This window comes from Stegodyphus dumicola, chromosome 2 (genome assembly GCF_044657685.1).
Source record: "Stegodyphus dumicola isolate Sdum_Otavi_A_Nest chromosome 2, ASM4465768v1".
Taxonomy (NCBI): domain Eukaryota; kingdom Metazoa; phylum Arthropoda; class Arachnida; order Araneae; family Eresidae; genus Stegodyphus; species Stegodyphus dumicola.
In genome coordinates this window covers 175702407-175716077 of record NC_140769.1, presented here as the reverse complement: position 1 = coordinate 175716077, position 13671 = coordinate 175702407, and the positions used below count along the sequence as shown (strand labels likewise).

The 13671-nt window shown below is 33.6% G+C and overlaps 1 protein-coding gene across 1 annotated transcript in view; it reads left to right on the top strand.

Annotated features, from left to right (window-relative positions):
- Positions 1 to 3121: 3121 nt before the first annotated feature.
- LOC118186974 (uncharacterized) overlaps positions 3122 to 13671 on the top strand; it is a 173883-nt gene continuing 163333 nt past the window's right edge. Inside the window, exon 1 of the mRNA XM_085810247.1 lies at positions 3122 to 3255. Within this exon, the coding sequence (XP_085666373.1) occupies positions 3162 to 3255 (94 nt within the window). The 5' untranslated portion in view covers positions 3122 to 3161. The remainder of the gene's footprint in view (positions 3256 to 13671) is intronic.

Genomic DNA, 13671 nt, shown 5'->3' with positions numbered 1-13671 from the left:
TTTGTGAATGCTTCTTTTTATGAAATGCAAACAAAAATGTAGGTGTGCAAATACTTTTTTTACCCACAGTACATGTTATTTCAGAATGACGTCCCGATAGATTTGGCTTGTCATGGTTCCAATTTGAACATGCAGGTCAGAAGAAACCCAGAATAATTCTACCCCAAACGAGCACTCTTGCACCACCGTAACAGGTATTTTACAGGTGTCGTTCAATGATGTTTTCTTGGTGGTAACGGGTACCTGGAGCTCTCCATAAGAAAATCCGGTGAAAATCAGACTGCAAGCTAAACCTGGACTCGTCGGAAAACATCACACAAACCCACTGTAGCGGTGTCCACAATGCATGCTCTCTACTCCAGGATAACCTCAGGCGACAGTGAGTTGCAGTAAGTGGAACGCATCTGACAGGTCTACGAGCATATGGACCAATCTGCCCTAAGCGTCTGTACACGGTCTGCCCTGAAATTGTCGAACCAGTGGCTGAAGAGAGCTGACGAGACATGTCTGAGGCTGTGCTTCGCCTGTTTCTTTTGGCAGTAACTGCCAAATACCGGTCCTCATTCGGCGTTGTAACTCTGGGCCGACCTGTGCTGTAACATCTACTCACATTACCATCATCTTGGAATCGTTGCCAAAGCCTGGAGATGACACTCTGGGCAATTCCAAGTTCGTCTGATACTTCCAGTTGGGTACGCCCACATTCCAGACGGCCGATAATTCTATCACGTAAAAAATCATCCAAATGCGTCCTTTGTGTCATAACTATTCGGTTATTGCACTGAAATGCTTATAAAGCGCCTGCGAACAATTTTACTTCATTGCCTGTATTCCTTATATATCGCTCTCTTACACTTTCGTCATCGTGACACACAATCGGTGTCATCTGGTTACTTCCTGAAATTTGCATGTGATTCTTGAAGATATGTGTAGTGATTTTACAGGTGATATATTTATTTTAGAGTTCGATTTCAACGTGACATCTAAAATAATGTAAGTGAATTGCCATAGTAGAGGAAAGAAAGATTCAGTTAATTCACATTTAATTTTCTATGTTTAATAATTAGACATTTCCATGCATAGAAAACTAACATACCTAAAGATGTAGAAAATTATGAAAGGCGAATTGGCTCAGAAATCAACCCCAGATCTTCTTATTTAATTTCTTCATTGTTTATATCAGTATTACAGAGAACTCTGCCATTAATTAGACCGCTGTGAGTTAGCTCAGTTCTCTTTTATCCCTAAGAATAAACAGGGTTTCTTCTCACCTGAAGAATTGTGGAAAGCCAGGGAAATGAAATGTCAGGAAAGGTCAGGCAAAATACGAAACTGTTTTTTTCCCCAAAGAGGTCAGGAAAATTGCAATTTTTAGGGGGAAAAAGTTGACGTTAAGTTCAGATCAGTCCTCTGAGACAACAAAATGTTCCTGTTTTAAAAACTGCCTAACAAACAAAGATTATCCCTCTTAAAAGGAAGAAAATGAAGAGTTACTAAAAATTAAAGTTTCCCCCCAAAAAGTATTTTACCCTCTTCATATCTGACACAATTTTACGAGCCGTAGTTTTACTCTCAATCTATTAGTGAGCTGTACTTCATTCTTCGTTTTTAAAATGCAACTTTTCTATTACATTTCCGTCCTTAGATGTAATAGAAAAGTTGTCGCTGGCCTTCAAGTAATAAAGTTCAGAAGTCTTTTTTACTGTATGGCTACACATTACAATAAATAAGTACATTTACTAAACACTTTTTTCCAGTTCAGAAAAAAAAAATTATGATTTATATAATATAAATTTAAAATTGGAAGAAGGCGAATAGGCTGGCTGTATGGTTGGTTGGTTTTTCCCATGTGTGTGTAACGTAAATACTAGCCAATTTTCCTCAGGAAGTCCTTTATAATGTCATGCTTCCCTTTCGGCAGGTACTTCTCGTGTGCTTTGCTTTGCCATTTATAAACAGCCTAATTAACACTCGGGGGAAAAAATCGTACATTTCAAAACATACATCGTACAAAAATCATTTACGTATGTGCAACACTTCATGTGCTAGCCTCGACAGCCTGTGTTGATTTTTTCCCGTATTTAATTTTCAATACTAAATTGATAAAAAATAATTGCTTTTATGAAATATAATTTTCATGAATATTCGTCAAAAACAATAATAAATTCTTCGTGAAAATATCTTTAGCAAAATGCCACCAGAGATATATAAGACCACTGAACAGTGGTAGTTTGACCCGTCTTCGGATGGCAACGATAAGTCTATTTACATTTCCATTATTCCCTTTTTTATTCATCTTGTACATTAATAGGAAATAAATATAGGCTTGAAAAATGTATATTTGTGATACCTAGTGCTAGTAATATAGTGTTGTTTTGTATCATAAAAGATAATATGATAAATACATACTTTATGGCATAATGGACCAAGAGCTTTGGAAAAAGTATTCTAAGATGATTCTAACGTCAGTTAAGTGTTGCTTCACTAACATTTGTATCACTCGTAAAATTTTCAGGAATAGGCTGTAAATAGTAGGTTTAAGCTTTCAGAAAGTGAAAATTTAACAAGGTATTTAGGGCTAAAAGCGTCTGTTCTTCTAACCCTCTTTTTATTCAAGTATCAACTGCACTAATAATTCCTTTGAGTAACGATGGTATATTTGAAAAGTATTTGCCAAAAATTAAAATTTTATTTTCGGTTCCCTGGATTCCCCTCTTTCCAATTACGCGCAGAATATTCACCGTACTAGTTAAAGGTTAATTATCAGTTCGTAATGTCATGGCTTATTTAGAATATGGATTCGGGGAAAAACAAAAAAAATGAACATACCTTCTGAAATTATTAACGAAATTTTGTCTTTACAGATTTCACTGTTTTTCATTGTTTATTCTAAAAATGGAATGCATAATGATGTGCGCTTTTCGAAGGAAATCAACGAAAAAAGATGCAATGAAATGAACACGACGTCTAAACAAAGAATAACAACTCAACAAAAAATGAGTTAATCGAGATGCCAATGGACAGAAAAAAGTGTGTGCGGGGGGGGGAAGCGTAACGAGCAGGTGTAAACAATACGGGAGTAGGTGAATAGGGCAGAGGAAGAGTGAGTGAGCTGTTGCAGTTTAAAATGGAAAGTACCTACATGATACCAGTTTTCAACGATGCAGCCTTCGAAAAAGACTGCTATGCTGCTTGTCATTTGGCTGTTTTTTGTTGTCAATGTTTCGTATGGTATGAAGCTAAAGAAAGTAATAGGTAAGTAAGCTACTGTAGACAAATATTCATTTTTCAATGCACACTCTTAACATTTGCAATGTTAACATCTCTTATTTATTGTTTTCATTTTCGACATTTCATTGAAAGAAGGTGATTATTAACATCTAGGATTAATTATAATTTTCATTGATTGAGTCTCCAGTCTTGATAAAATAAGAGTTATTGCCAATACTTCCGGGAAGTGTCTTTTGCTTGCCTCGTGCAAAAATGATCCAGTGGAGGGGAGGGGAACAGTAGAGTTTTCTTATTTAGTAAGAGTTTAGTAGTTTCTTAAAAGAAAAGCTTACTTTATGAAGTAAGTGCAAAAATATCTATCTGGTGTTAATTTATGATGGTATAATGCAAAAGCTATCTTTCTTAAGTAGGGCATTGCTATTTTGAAAAGACACCATCGAATGGCGTACTTTAATTATTGTTTCAAATTTTGAGGAGAAAGTGGCTTTTAACTTCTAATTTAAGACTCTTCAATGTGCTTAATATCGGCGGCACAGTGGTGTTATATTTACTTTATTATTTACTGTTGCGATTACTATGAATTATCATTTATATTAATCATTTCTCATTTGAATAATTACGCATCTTTAATCGATTTCTTCTTCAATGATATTGTGAATAGTTTCACAACCACTCACCGATATAAGACTTTTCTTCGTTTATATTCTCTTACAACAGAGCAGTAAGATTTCTGAACACTGGTAGTTCTGACGTCGTCTCGATTCAAGGTACACGAGCTGGTTGCATGGGTGTTTTTTCATGTATAACATGTATACGAGCCAGGTTCCTATAGAAAGTCCTTCACGAAGACATCCCTCTCCTTAGCCAGATAGCCTTAGTGAGCTTTTCCATAGTTCTCGTGTATCAGGCAGCATTTTTCGGAAGATGACGATTATTTGTTTAATGAGAAAGGACGCCTTCTTGGATAGCTTCCTAAAAGAAAATGGATTATATTCAAATTATACGTGGAAAAAGAGTATTATAAGGATCGCTTTCCAGGCTTTGAAAATCCATCAGTAAGAGCTGGGAAGCGCCTTATTAATTTTGCTCGAGGATGCTAATTGCGAGATTTAAAGCTAACCAAACTTCATATTGTTTACTAAAGCCTTGAATGGTTTGATGAGGAGCGGCAGAAGTTGCTTTGTCATGCTTTTATGGACCACTCAGTCATACGGACTGGAAACAACATTTTTCTCAATGCTTCTGTGATATGATCTCGGAATGAATCCAAATGAATTTAGATTGATTTCGAAGAGTTTTAGATCAGTCTGTTTTTAGCCGCATTTCGTGCAATCCTCTGTGACTCGTGCATTTTATTCAGCGAAAAAGGATGGCAACTTTCGGGAAAATGTTCTTTTGGCGTAGTTTTTCTTTTTAGCAAGATTGAAAGAATAATAGTAGTTGGTAATTTTTTTCCTCAATGGCGGGCACTATAATGGCATTGGCCACTACTAAGGCCAGAAGTGCTGGCCATTTTATTGTGGAGGCACCTAATAGGCGGCCACCGCTACCTCCTATGAAGGAACAAACAATATATCAACCCTTTGATATCGCAGTCAGGCTCGCCTAAGCACTATACCGTATATATACTAATAGCATAAATAAAAAATAGAGTAAAAATCTTACTCATTGGAGTATTACAAATATTTCATGATAAATTTAATTAATACCTTTAGAAAAATTATACACATAAAATATAAAATACATAATTAATGAAATTAACATGAAGTGTTTAAATGAGTAGTTGGATTCGAGTATATACTAATTGAATCTAAATTGCAATCAAATCTGAGGCGTACATTAATTTGTAACAATCCAATAAAGTAAGCCTTAAATTCGAAGAGCGACGGAACACAGTTTTATGTTGTTGTGTGTCTTGTCCATATTACAGTTTTATGTTTTGCGAATTAAATTTCTGAGAATTAATTCTTAAAATAGTAACCTTGTCCTAAGTATTTAATTTAAAATTGTTTCGCATGTGTTAAAATGGAATTTTTTTACCTGGGCCAGATTACAATTTATAAAATTTTTTATGAATGTTTATATTTTTAAATTTAAAATAACTAAAACATTTTTAAGCTTTTTAATTGTAAATTTTTCTTTGGATTGTTAGACAGTACTGTGAAGTTTACAGATTGCAAAAGTTATCTCATTTTTGCTTTTCTTTTCGTATAATATGTGTGGGTGTCAAATGAATTATGAGAATTAAAGATTGTTAAAAGATGATTGATTATTAAATGGTTATTAAAAGAAATTTAATTATTAATAAAGACTTTATGAGAATATTAATTTGAAATTTTTATTCTTTATTATGATAATAAAAATTATTTTTATTTAAGACAATGAGGAACGTAGGGCTTTCTTTTGTCTCTTAGTTGTGGATAATTTTTTGATTGGAGAGACCGGGATGTGATTTCTTCTGAAAAAGCGTAGCTTAATTTACAGTTACTTATTTATTTAAAGGATAATTCTCGATAAGATATTTTTTCCTACGATATAAGGTGTGATATATTGAAATTTCGTTCTTGCAAAGCAAAAATGATTGTTCACAAATTATTATAAGGAATTAATAATGAACTCGATCAAATTTAGATTCTATTAAGCTGATAATTCCCCATAAAAGCGAAGTGAGTTGAAAGTTTGTGCACAGTAAAATTTACGTCTTTTTTTTGCTAGTAAATTTTGGTAATAGAAATAGTGTGCTTATTATGATCTATGAGTAATTTTGAACGAGTGCAAGCCAACCACTTTGGATTGTTTGTGGGTAAAATGGCCTATACCCAGAATATTTTTATGAAATAAAATCTTATGTTATGTGAATACGATCCAGTTTCCTTTAGAAAGTTCTCTTCAAATATGTGCCACTTTCTCTTAGTAGTTCTTCCTTAGAAAGATATTTTAATTGACGTTTGATTAAAGCAGGCGGGGGGCACTAAGCTTTACTTCCGTGGGAATGGCATAATAGAATTCTAAAATATCCAAGAGGAGAGAATAACAATCTATTGTATTTTAAAAATAGTAACATAGTTTTTGGGTTGGAAAGAACCGTTTGAAGTAAATTATCAAGAATTTTGATTTTTTTTAATTATTGTGATTATTTTTGAGCGAAAATAATTCATTTCTATTGTTCTTTATTCAAGAAAATATATTCATGCGATATACAAAATTTTAACTTCTGTACAATATACTGAATACTTGTTTTCGGATAGAAAATCGAGCCCTTTCTTCCGATTCCAATTTGTTCTCCTTGGTTTTAATTGAGAACTAAATGTAAGAAGAGTGTTTTAAAATAAATAGAAACAGAGCGACAATTTCCGTAAAGTAAAAAAGTCTTTTTTATTCGAGTGATAAATAATGCAGCGACTTAAAAGAAAACTAGCGATTTATGTTCACTCTTACTTTATAAATATGCTTTCGGAAAGGATAAAGTTAGAAGGAATAGCGCGCATTCTGGAGCAGCCGCACAGTTTGAAAAATAAAAACCATTTAAAATGTACACCATCATCTCACCACAGTTTTTGCACGAAAAATACTAATACAACTCTTCTTACGTGGATATTATGGTCAGCAACATATGGAGATCAAATCTAAATTATCTTCAATTAATTAACTATTTCATTTGCTTTTCTAAAGCAAATTTTAACTATACATATTCATTATGTCATTCGAGATACAGGTAGGTATAGGTAGAAGTGGTTAGAACACCAAAATTTCACCTTTGGTCGTACAGATATAGTCTTACAGCACTAACTGTGTAGTACCGTTCCAATTTCGAGGGAGAAAAACCCAGGAGGGTGGCTCGGTATTAGGGTTTCCCACCCTTCTTTCTTTACCAGCAACCTTTTGAGAGGACGACCGGCTTGCCACGTATTTTCAATATCGCCTTGCTGCATAGACACTAGACGTTTACAAACATTCATGACTTTCCACTCCCATTCGAGATTCGAGTCCGGGCCCATCGGTAAGGAAGTCAGCTTCACTAACCACTATACCGGCTATGTGGCGATCTGAAATACACTATCAAGCAGCATGTTATTAATGCATTATTTTCTGCATTATTATTTATATATTTCATCTGGGTTTCTGTGGTTTCTTCTCTATGTAACATAAATACGAGCTAGTTTGTATTAGAAAGTCCTAATCGCTGAGCGATGAAACCGCGAGACATTGGTAACTTAGATTACAGTTTAAAAACTGTGCTGTGAGGAGTTTTCTGGTTTTCCTATGTGTAAAGTGAATACGTTTCCTTTAGAATAGAAAGTTTTAGAAAAGTTTAATGTGAATACGTTTCCTTAACGTAAAAACGTTTTCCTTCGTGTAACGTGAATACACGAAGGCATCCCTTCATTTATGCAAATAGCCCCTCATGTATTTTGCCATAGTCTAAATAATCTATTCCAAACCTCTAGGAAGATATTTCCTTCCCTAAACAGATAGACCGAATGTGCTTTGCGTATCTCAATTTAAAAAAAAAAAAAAAAAAAAAAAAAAAAAGGAAGAGTTCTGCCAAAGCAATAAGTGGAATTATTTGCTTTTTTTTTATTTACTATAGGATCTTTTTAATTTGCATGTTAATTTTAAAACTTTGTGTTTCATATTGTTAAATGGAAATGCTAAAATCTGAAAATTATGATGGAAATTTGTTATGAGTTATGTTGTCCTATGAAACACTGACTAGAGTTCGAACCTCAGCGAAAGGTGTGGCTGCATGGCAATTTTCGTGGATTTCACTGTGTGTAACTTAAATGAGCCAACTTCCCTTAGACGCGTAATTGTAAATAATGATTTTGATGCTATATAAAAAAAATTAATATTCGAATTGTAGGTTTTCACGTCTAGAGCAGATACACAATTTAGTGAATTCTTGAGAATTTACGTTTTTCACAGCGCGGCAGGAGTTATGAAAATTTATTGAAGAAAGAGATCGGGGAGAATTTCACTTGGTCAGAGGGGTAGTAAATGAGTAAAAGTTAGGAATGCTTGCATTAAAAGACTTAGTACAAGTAAACGATTAATACAATCTGGTTCAGTGGGAAACAGGTTTAACTGAAACAGTAGAGGAAATAAAACTGAAATCAGGGAATCCGAAATATAATCATCTTCATATTTCACAAATCAAACTTTTTGGCTTACTCTTTAGATTAATTTCTAATGAAAATTAACGATATTCTTGCATACGGAAAGAGGAAAGCAAAAAATTTCTATTCAGAAAATGAGTATACTACTCAGCAGTACATACACATATGTAAATGTATAGTAAAGCACATTTACTCAACCATTTAGCTTACTTTATTTCTTCATTTCCAACTTAAACTTCCTAAAATATTTCCCCTATGTTACAGAGGGGTAAAAAAGAATTATCCGAAATAACATCGCCTCCGTTAGTTCGGATAAACGGGGCTTCATTCTACATGAATAGACTTCTATTCGTGTGTTAACTTTTCATTCGTATGGTTGCCTGCCGCTCTTTAGAAGAAACTCAGCAAAGCGTGTAGCCTTTCCATTTCGCAGCACTTTAATTGGGTATACGTACGATGGATTTAGAATCAGTGTTTCCGGGGGGGGATCATAAGTAAACAGATCTTTATGGCAACCACAGCATTAAAACGTCCTTTTTTTTCATCATGAAAAACCCAAACTTTAATTATGTAAGGCTAGTGATAAGCTGATATAATTCTGTGTGCGTATGGAGAAGATCCTCTGGATTGTATGTAAACAGCGAGATAAAAACTAGTAAGATGAACATCAGTGGTTGTACTTTCTTATCAGAACTCCTTTATGACATACTTCTTTAATCAGAAGTTATCGGTCATTCATCTTTCCTGTGGAAGGGACTCTTCTAATTAAATAGGCAGTTGCAAAATTATAATAATGACAATTATAGATACAGACCGAATGAAGGTAATCTGGTACCCTACTCAGTGGAGTCTTTCAAAGCCACCTTTGCTAGATTTTAAGCGGGAAAACAAGAGATTGTGTTGCTTAGTTAATGACGACAAAGCACACTAGGGCTATCTGCGTAAGCCTTCTTGAAAGACTTTCGAAGAGAAACTGCCTAGTATACACGTTATACATGGGGAAATCCAACCAAAACGCCCATGCAGACAGCCCATTCTTCTGGAATCGAACCCAGGTCTGAACTACCAGTGTTCAGCGATTTTAGAGCTCTGTCGCTGGTGAGCCGGAGGAGGTTGTAAGGAACTGCAGTATGAATTTGACATCCTACACATGGGTCTTGTGAGCCTAAATAGTAATAAGAACTTTGTTTGTGCTTAAATTCTTGCACAATATAAAAGGGTAAGCATTTAACCAGACGTCAGAAATATATTTAAATACACTGCGATTATGCTTTAATTCGCAGTTCATAACATAAAATAAAAGTCGAATAGAATTAAACAAGAGTTACATTTGTTTTTTATGAAGTGATCCAAACGAAATAAATTTAGTGAAAAATTATAAATTTAAAACAAGTCGAGGCAATTTGGGGTTAAACTTCTTTCCCTTCACCCGAACATAACATTTCACGACAACAGAACGCAGCGTTTCATATCGAGGCTAGCTGAAGAGGTAGCGAAAACAACGGTACTAGTGATAGGTAATTTGTAATGCAAAATTATGTGTAGCACGCTATACGTCATGCTTTAAATTTATGTGCTATTTTACATGCATTGAAGAACATATGTTGCCTTTTTAAGATATATTAAATTGTATTAAGTGATGTTATAACAGTTTTGTCTGCTGTCACATTTTATTGAATGAATAAGGATCATAATTTAATTATACCAAATCTTTTATCAACGCATAGCTTTTTTAAAGAATAAGGCATATAGGAAAGATATTGCAGTCCCCATTCCAAAGATATTGTATAAAATTTAGTAATATTGAGTAAAACAAAATTTTGATTAATTTTTTTTTCTGTTTGGGATTGCAAATTTTATTTTTATTAGTGTTTTTTATTTTTAATATGCAGATGTAATAAGCATGAAATACCAATATTCTGATCACGTTTGGCAACTCAATCGGCGAGAGGATAAAACTGCTAAACAGTGACTGCTCAAATCGCGTTTGAAATTCTGGAAACTGTCTGGGTTTATGGATATTTCTGTGGTTTTTTCCGCAGTGTAACATGTACATATGGCCAGTTCACCTTAGAAAGTCTTCCATGGAGACATCTCTGCTCTTGTTAAACAGCACTCGTCTGCTTTGTTATAGCCTGTTAAACAAAGAAATATCAAAGTCCACAAAAAAGTATTTGTTATACCTAGTACTAATAAAAATATTTCTTGCAGTTTAAGAATTTTAAATTATTCAGAATTATTAAAATCCCTACACTGCATTTATAAAGAACAAGTCTTTTAAGCCTATGTTGTTTCTGCATACATAATACCGGCCATCTTGCACGACAGCTCAGTTGAATTATTTTATAATGCTGACCTATACAGTGAGTCAAAAAGTATTAAGGCACAACAAGCTTTCAAGAGAGGTTCGAGGCCATCGGAGCTGTTTCCCCGGGGTGCTCTCTATCAAAATTTGGAACGGAACTGAACCAAATCGAACTGTCACCTGTTAGGTGCTTAACGCTGTTGCCAACGGCAGGCGTAATCTAGAGCTCCTTCTCACGAGGAATTTCGTGGGCTTGGGCTGACTACGTCAGACAAGTGAATATAAACAACAACAACATAAGCTTTCAAACATTTTCTGAAAAAATTAAACATTTAACAATATAATAATTACTCCTTTGAACAAATATAACCGAATTTCAAGAATCTTGATGTTTTTTAGTATAGTAGTTAGTGAATTATATTCGTGCTCTTCGGTTCTCTATGTAGAAATGATTTTCTTCAAACTATTTTGTCGTGAAAGTTATATTTCTAAAATAATTCGTCACAATTTCTGAATTAAAAAAGTTGCTAAAAATTTATTAGGCTTGTAAAATCAGTTTTACTGCACTGGTTTTAAGACAGCAAATAACTTCTGACGCTGCACGTTTTTCGCTTTCAGGTAAAAACCTTGGATACTCTTTTTGTGTTTTTTAATCAAATTTTTATAAGGTATTTCTCAATTATATTGTGAATAGTAGAGATGTTTACATTCAATAGTTTACCTACGTTTGTCTCATTTTCCAAGATTAAATATATAGATATGTTTTCCGAGTCATAGGAAATCTGAGAAATTTTGGACGCATCTTAATAAAGTAGCTTCTTAACTTAAACGGTTTACTTTGCTTGCTTAAACTGTTTTACCAGATCCGATGTCTAAAAGCGGAATTATTCAAAGGTGAGTTCAATTTTTTTTAACTTGCAGATAGATTTTGACCGTATAACGACATGAAGTACAATATATCATACAGCTAAACAATACATACTTTAAAAAAGGTGAGATTAAACGTTTTTGACAAAGTTAAAAATGTGTAGACGTATAGGAATATACAAACTGAAAACAGGAATTCATGGGTACCTAGCAGAAACAGTCGTAAAATGGTGGGCCGTCTGCGTTTTGGTTGCAGATATCCTGGTTGCTAGATAGTACGTTAGTTAAGATATGTGTTTATGAATCGCTTCAAATAGGCCATTCTGCAATGCCATTATAATCAAATGCAGCGTAATTTAATTCATACGATAAATTTACTTTTATCTGTAATGCTAGATATTTTCTTGTTAAGGAATAGCCATCTTTTTCAGTATTTAACATTTTATATTATAGCACATTATAGTACTTTTGCAATTCCGCAATAATTGTACATAGATTGGTTCCGGGCGGACATTGCCAATTTTTCACCCAGATCTTTCTCGTCCTGTTTCGTAACAATGATTTTTATTTTTTGCGAATTTTCGTCGTGTTTAGTATCACGTGATCGTAGAGACCTTGGGAAGAATCTTTGTCAAAGGGTTGCAGTAAAACGCATATCAACGCAAATCACATTTTGTTCCTTGATTTGGTTCTTCATTCGCCAAACTATTTTAAAACACATAGTTGTTTACTGTTTTTGAATAAGAAAAATAAATTTGATTGAAAGATTTAACAATGATTTCAGATAAAGAATGACTTTTGATATCATCATTTGAAAGTACGTCCACAATATTCAAAAATTTAAAATTATGGTCAGTTTATCGTAGAAAAATTAAACTAACATATTTGGCCGTTTTGAGTAAGCATATATGTGTATACACTAGTGTGCAAAACGCAAGCAATTTTTCTGATTTTGGCTATCCGTAAAGAATCAACTGGGAGACATTAAAGTCGTACTAGCGCAATGTAGTACATGAAGAAAGAGGAAAATACGGTAACCAAATAAAAATCTGAAAGCTTTCAGATTTTACATTATGCCGAAAGGTGTATTTTTTAAAAAGTTTTGTGTGCTACCTTTATTATTAAATATCAAATTCTTCGCACTTAAACCATAAAATTCAATTCAACAGCAATATCGCAAAATAATTTTAAAATGAGCGTATCTTTAGAATTTCGGATACAGTCTCGGCGCACTGGAGATAAAAAAATTTTTTTCCCCATGCAGTGTTGCCATTGCTCGCTTTGAAATCGTTGAGTTTGTTTATCAAAAATTCGTTAAAGTTTTACAAAATATGAAATGGATAATAAAAAAAATTCCAAATTTGGTCTTCCACATGCCCATATTCGTAGGAGGATTACGTCAGTCAAAATTCGATGGCTCTATGTGCCGTTGTTTTATCACAATGCAAGAAATATGCATACGTTTATGCAGATTTTTCATTATTTAATTTCTTCAAATATAATGCAGGACTCTAACAATTGGTGGCAACAGTTTGAAAAGTGAAACGGATATTTATAGTAATTCAGCGCAAAATCGCAAAGCGAAAACAATAGTCCTTCAGGGACAAAGCCCCTTTGGGCTAAAAATTTTTATATATTTTTGTTTCCTGTTTAATAGTGAACAAAACGAAAATAATAACTTCTAGTGCTACAAATTCTAATACATATAAGTTTCTAAAATATATAGAAAACTTGTATTCATGTTAACGAAGTAATAATAAGAAAATTCTAAAAAATTACGCCTTCCAAAATATGTGGGTTAAAGCAAATGTTCCTGCATACATCTGCCTTCCTTAGAATTAAGCGAAAGCAAAAGCCAGGGCACCACGATATTTTATAACCCACATTATTCTATGATGCGAACTTGTTTTCTCAGGTTGAGGACATTTATTATATTTCGGATTTTGTAGGTCAAGTCACATGGTGGTTTATGAATTTCTGGATTATCATGTAATGTATCGCAAAAATTTCTCCATTCATGCATCATAAAGAAAATATTGTTAGGTGTTAATGTTTTTCCAGAATGTAAAAAGTGAAGAAAAAGGTAAGTAGTTATAAGCAACGAAACGTTAATTAATTGTTAACTTAGTTAAATGATTTTCCTATTTTTGG